The 6,546-nt window shown below is 43.3% G+C and overlaps 1 protein-coding gene across 1 annotated transcript; it reads left to right on the top strand.

Annotated features, from left to right (window-relative positions):
- The first annotated feature begins 210 nt into the window (after nt 1–210).
- Nucleotides 211–4,869, top strand: CD24 (CD24 molecule). Its single transcript, XM_084202978.1, has 2 exons — nt 211–332; nt 2,871–4,869. The coding sequence occupies exons 1-2, from the start codon at nt 258–260 to the stop codon at nt 3,054–3,056; spliced, it is 261 nt and encodes an 86-aa protein (XP_084059104.1). The 5' UTR covers nt 211–257; the 3' UTR covers nt 3,057–4,869.
- The last annotated feature ends 1,677 nt before the right edge of the window (nt 4,870–6,546 follow it).

The raw sequence follows: 6,546 nt of genomic DNA, 5'->3' as shown, positions 1-6,546 counted from the left end.
AGCGCGCCCCGGTGCCGCGGGACAGCCCGGGCAGGGGGAGCGGAGCCCGCAGCGCCGCGGGAAGAGGGGGCGGCAGCGACTTGCGGGGCCGCGGAGGGCGGGAGCAGAGGTGTGGGGCGGAGGAGGGAGGGCGGCGGCGGGGCGTCACGGCAGCCCGAGCCGCTATAAAAGGGCCGGGCGCGGCGGAGAGGCGCATCCCTCTCGCCCGCAGCCACAGCGGCAGGAGCAGCACCAGCATCGCGGCGGGACAGCATCAGATGGGCATGGGGACGGCGCTGGCGGCGCGGCTCGCCCTGGGGCTCCTGCTCCTTGCCCTCCTCCTTCCCACGCAGGTGAGCCCCGGAGCGGCTCGGCGCTTTCCCTCTGCCGGCCCCAGGGCGAGACCCTCCCCGGCCGCCTCGGGAGCGGCGGAGGGGCGGGTTTCTCCCGAGAGCAGCTCCCGCTCCTGTGCGCCGTGCCGGAGCCCGCCGCGGCGCCCCGCGGGCGGCCGTGGGTGGCGGGCGGCTCCTCCGGCCCGGGGCGGCGGCGGCGGGCGAGAGGAGCGAGCCCGGGCAGCCCCGGCGGCGGACGGGGCGGGGATGGGCGCGGACGGGCGGCGGGGCGTGCTCGGAGCCCTGGGACGGCGGTGGCGGTGCCGTGGATTACCCCGGTCAAATCAAAAAAGATCGAGTTGGAGTTGGCCGCCTTTTTTTTCCCCGTGGGATCCTCGAGGGAAAGCCGCGGAACCGCGGCGTGAGCGGCAGCTGAGCGTTCATTCCCCCGCTGATACGAGGGAGAACGATCCCTCCCAAGCCGAGAGAGCTCCGGGAAGGCACGAGTTTTGCAGCGGGACCCGGTTCTGGTCCTCCCCCCGCCCGAGGGTGCGGGGCTTTGGGGCCGCTCCTGGGCTCGGCTCTCGGCAGGACGGGGAGGTTTAGGGGCTGGAAGCGAAGGCGCCGGCTGCTGCGCTGGCCGAGCCTTGCCCTTGGCGCAAAGGTAATGGATGCAGGAGCGATCCGCTTCTCTTTAAGCGGCCAAGCCGAGGGGACTCGCAGGTTCCGTATCCTCGACCACCTCTTCAAAAGCGTGAATAGCACAGCATCAGGAAAATGAACAGCAACGGCATTGCCGGATCGTGTTCCCTCCTCCTCTCCTCTTTGTTTGCAAGGAAGGGCATTATCCCTTCTCCTTTGTGCTCAGTGGAGTCTTGCCCTTGGCAGTGATTGAGAGAAGGATCAGACCCTTTGGGTTACCCGTATTTATCACATTTATCACATTCACGCTGAGAAAACCTCTGGGGTCCCATCTACTGTGATGGGGAACTTGGACATAAGCCCATTTGCTTCCAGAAAAAAAAAAAAAAAAAAAATTGAGCAACTAGTTTTTTTTTATTTAAAACCAAGAAAACTTAAAATATACATAACCAAGAGTGGAATGATCGTGGAGTCTTTGTATGAAGACTCAAAAAAATTCCAGGGCAGGCTGGGACTTGCTTTGCAGGTTATTAACTCAGCAATTCACTATTGATCACTTTCAGACCGGTTTTAACAGAAACTTCAACACAGCGATTTTTATCCTGCAGTCCTAAATTGCTTCCAGCACGGTGCTGATTGCCAAAAATGCTAAATACCAGAAGCTTTACACCATTCTTACGTTTTTCTATTGTATGCTTTTTTTTAGTAGGAAATATCAAAAGAAAGTGCTTGTGCAATTTTCTAATTAATTTAACATAGACTTCATTGCTTCAGTATTGGGGGATTGAGTTTTTTCCCCCTGCTAATCTATTTTCTCAGCAGCACTAGAAACATGAGAAAATAAAGACACCTTTTGTGGACAGAATTACTTATTATTTTAACTAACCTCTTTTAAAAATATATATGTTTTTATTTGAGTAAAGTCTAAGAGCTTACCAGAGTGCTCTGGTAGAGTGCAAGTTTGCTGCCATGGGGTTGAAGCCAAGCTTTCTGTGTTAGGCTTATTTTTTGGGATGAGATAATGTGATTCTTGCTCTTGTTTTTCATCCTTGTGTTTCACATGCTTTTTTTTCACAAGAATAAACATACTTTAGGTTATCCTTGAAAATTTTCCTGTGCATATATAGGAAATAACTTGATAATGAGGTTGCACGGAGTGCAAGTTTTTGTTCTGTCCCTATAATGCAGAGTTATGAGGAAAGGGTATTTTTTATCTTGCTTTCTGTCAGCATTTTTAAAATTTGCTAATATATTGTCTTTTCACTGCACTTCTTCTTCTTCTTTTTTTTTTTTTTTTGGTGTGTCTTCTAGAATGCCAATAGGTTGTGATTTAATCAGTATGGTTTCATTGTTCTAACTTCTGCAGTTCAGTGCTACCACAGCAAGATAAGAGAGGCTGAAATATTAAATGCACTCACATTCAGCCCCACCACTGCTTCAAAGGAAGCCGCAGACCAGCCCCAGAAACAGTATCAATAGATTCTTGACCATTGTTTCCTCATATTTTTGTTTGTGGCTTAGCCTGCAAACACAGACTGCAATTCACACAGTTGTTTGAAACTCTTTCTTATCCTAAGATCTGCCTTTACATAGCTCTACATTTGCACATTTTTTTTTTTTTTTGAAACCTATGTGTCTTCTAATATATGGAAGGACTAAAGGATTTCCATAAAATAATATTTATGTAAATACATTTAGAAAAATGTTAGATCTATTTCTTTAACCAATCCCACAAGTGCAATTCAGAATGTCTTTGTCCTTAAGTGCACAATGAAAGGCGTGAGCATTTGTATGTATCATTTGAGTGCTGTGTCTGGGGGAGGCTACACAGTGTTCACTGCTACTAATATGTATTCTGACTTTTAAAAAGAGACAATATAACCCTTTTTGTTACTTCCCCTCCTTTCCACATTCTAGATCTACTGTGGTCCCAATGGAACAAGTCCAACACCTTCAAACAATTCTTCAGCAAGTTCCACTTCTCTGTCAGCTGTCACAAATTCAGTGAACAATACCACCACTCACGGACATGGAAATTCTCTTCACTCAACCACGAGTCTTTTTTTCATTCTCTCCGTTTCTCTTCTGTATTTTTGCTGTTAAGAGACTCTGGCATGGAAATGGCTACCACTCCCCACCCTGTTTCCTGAACCGCCCGAGATGGCTAGATCTCCAACCCAGCATGAGAAGAAATCAATCCAAACTCCACATCAAACCAGCTTGGTTCCACTCCATACTCAAATTAGTACCAGTCTGACCTAGAGAAACACTCAGTATTCTGACTTTCAAAGCTGACCAGTGTGAAAAGATCAGCTTCAGCAAGGAGGTAAAATTATGAGCTCTTTCATCAAATGAGTTGGAATCTGAAAAACAAGATGGAAACAAAAAGAGACAGTACTGACAACCCAAATTTAAAGCTGAGAAGAAATACAGTATCTTATAATAAGGATGGATAATAACACTCCATGAAGAAAAAAGGCTAGAGAGTTTATCTACCATTTAGAATAAGGACTTAAAGAGTTTTTATTTTTTAAGTTCAAAAACATCAACAGGCTCATAGAATCCCTAGAAAACACAGAAAAGCTCAAGTAATTCTGTTTCTTGCACAGCCTGTGTGGTTATAACTTATGGGTATTAGGATGTATGAAAAAGAAACAACATCAGTGAAAAGGGTTTCTTCTAGATTTCATTTGTATTAAACTGTTACAAGGCTAAAATAGAATAACAAATTTTTTGCAAGAATCCTCTTATTAACCCCTGATTCCTAACCAAATGGTTAGCCAGGCAGGGCTAGTTTTGAAATAGCTAAAACCCCACCAGTTTTCATAAGAGTGGAATTATTTATGGTGGGAATTTGAATCTGACATTTTATTTAAATTGTTTGTATATTAAACCATATGTGCCAGAGAAAGGAGGTGTGGAAACATTAGAAAAAGTACCAGGAGCTTTTTGTAAATGAAATTGAGAAAGAACAAACAAACAAAAAAGTCAGTGGATGTATGTCTCCTTTTTCCTTTATTTCTCCTCCCAAGTTGTGTAAGTTTTTTGCTCCTGGAACTTTCCTTAATTATGAAGGATTTATGAAATCTTATGAGTAATGTTATAGTGTTGCATTTTTTTTTCTTTTTTTTTTTTGGCACAAGGTGAATAACTTACTGTTTTTTGAAGAGTTTTAATTGTGATAGTCTACTTTAAACCTGGGCTAATATTTGTGGTGGGGAGAAGGAATGGGGAGAGGAGAGCAAACCGCCAAAAAAAAAAAATTAAATGAACAGGTGTTTGGAATATGAAGACTGGAGTCTTAATTTAATCACTGAATTTAAAAATTACCTTTGTAAATACTACTTTTTAAAAATTTTTTCTGAATCAAAATTGCTACACTTGCACAGATTGTTTCTGTATCATCCAACACTTTAGAAAATACTATCTGGTACTTGATCTTAGCAAGCTTTGTTGAGGAGGTTCAACTACCTTGATGATGATACCTTGTCAGAAAAAAATTAACTATGTTGATATGATCACATGTGAATGTACATGATCATACCACTGTCTGTAGATATTTATCTCAGTATAAGATCATGTCAAACATGAGTGGCTCTCTAATTTTTTTAATACACATCTGTCTTTCAGTTATATTACCACCAATTCTCAGTACCATATATTAGTAGCAAGCTAACACAAATTCATGTCAGTGAGCGTACATGGACATTTCCTTATGCTTATCATTTGTATCCAGTAAAGTGTTAATGATTGTATTTTGTGTTTGTGTAATAATGCTTTGATTTACTAGCTACTGATTTTCATTGAAAAAACCTGTAAATAAAACAGTGGGCAGGCAATGCATTCTAGATGCACTTCCAGACACTTCTACGAAAACTTGTACCTTGCCTGTGTTAAGTGAATGAACTGTTAAGCAAGATGGTATATGTGATTAAAAATCTCAAGGTCTAGAAATGCTGAAGTGTAATTAGTTTTATTTCTCTGGAAGGTTTTGTGCCGCTGGGAGTCTGGATTTCGCTCTGAAACCAGGGAGTGAGATTTGGTTAGCACCTCTAGTAACTGTAGTAAGTTTTCCATGCTTGTTACAGACTCTTCCCTTTCAAAGCACGATTATGTTTTCATGTTAGACAAACAGTGCTTAGAGTTTTCTTTATTTCTTTTGGTGGCAATGAGCAGTTTTCCTTATGATGGCTGAAGCTGTTTCTCAGCTACTGGGTATCAACCAATGTAAATTAACTGCTTAAGGTTTCTGCCTCCCACAGACTACACTAACACAGTAGGTATATCCCAATAATGCAACCTGAACCATGCATGATGAAGGACAGGGACTGGAAGAGGTAGGAATTTGTGCAAAAATTCCTTTAAAGCAAAAATTAACCAGATGAGCATTCAGTAACAAATAGTTGCAGTTCCTGACATTCCAAAACCGTGTCTGTGTTGTTTTCCAGGTGTGTTCCTTTCTAAGGAACCCCTTAAAGGCCCAAGGTTGTTCTCTGTGGTTATCTTCACTCCCTACATGTGGAGAAACGCATTCACAAGTGCCTAAGCACTTAGGCATGCTTAGGCTGCATTTGTCAGTGGGAAAGAGGCCCCTGGAGAGGCCTCCCAAGGCTGTGGAGGGAATGCAGCATGGCAAGCCTTTGCTTCTGTTCCTTTGCTTTTCCAGTAGGCTGAGCAAACCAAGGAGCAGGATAAGTTTATCAAAGCTGGCTGTTTAACTAAATCTTGGAACGTGCAGGGAGTATCAAAGCACGTTGTTCCTTTGTTTAGCTTTCCTCCAAATGCTCCAGGAGAAAGCAGGAAGATAAACCAACCAACCCGGCTGTGTACCTTTTTTTAAAAACATTAAACTAAAAATAACCTCTCTCCAAAGACAGGCAGACAAGGAAAAAGGCTGCAACAATGGGTCTTAATTTTATGATATGCCAGTACAATAAAAGAAGCAAAGGAATGTGTTGGAAGTTTTTGCGAAATAATCAGACATAATGGGATGCTTGGCTGAATTGGTGCCATGCTTTTTTCAAAATTTTAATTTGTTTTTTTTTTAATTTGAGAAATCGAGCCAGATTGCTCTTTCTTAGCATTTAAGCTATTTAAATTCTCTTGAGTTTTAGAGTTTTCGGCAGACCAGATGAGTGATTTAGAAAAATGATCTGGTAACCTTTGTTCTGCTCCATTCCATCACAGGACAATGGAATCAGTGATGAACAAATCCACCCAGGGAAGGAGGATGTGATGGATGCATTTAACAGAGCAGGGAAGGCGGGAGGGGAGGGAGCACAACGGAGCCCACGCACTTCACAACTCTTTAATTTTTTGAAATGACACCTACAATAACTAGAGCCAGCTCTTACCTGTGCCTCTCACTTTCAGAGACCTGTCCAGCTGAAGTGTGTCTGGGTAGTGTACATTGCAGGGACTCTGAAACAATACTGCTCTGTCTACACATGGCCCTGCTTTCGTTGTAAACACATGCTAGCCACACAAGTCCTGAATAAAGCATAGTGTTATTATTTGAATGGAAATACCTAAAATGAGCACTTTCAGTTTGTGTGCAGCTCACTATTCCTTCCTTCTCAACATCATACTCTGA

The sequence above is a fragment of the Fringilla coelebs genome (assembly GCF_963513975.1).
Source record: "Fringilla coelebs genome assembly, chromosome: 3".
NCBI lineage: Eukaryota > Metazoa > Chordata > Aves > Passeriformes > Fringillidae > Fringilla > Fringilla coelebs.
This window is presented reverse-complemented; position numbering and strand designations above follow the sequence as displayed.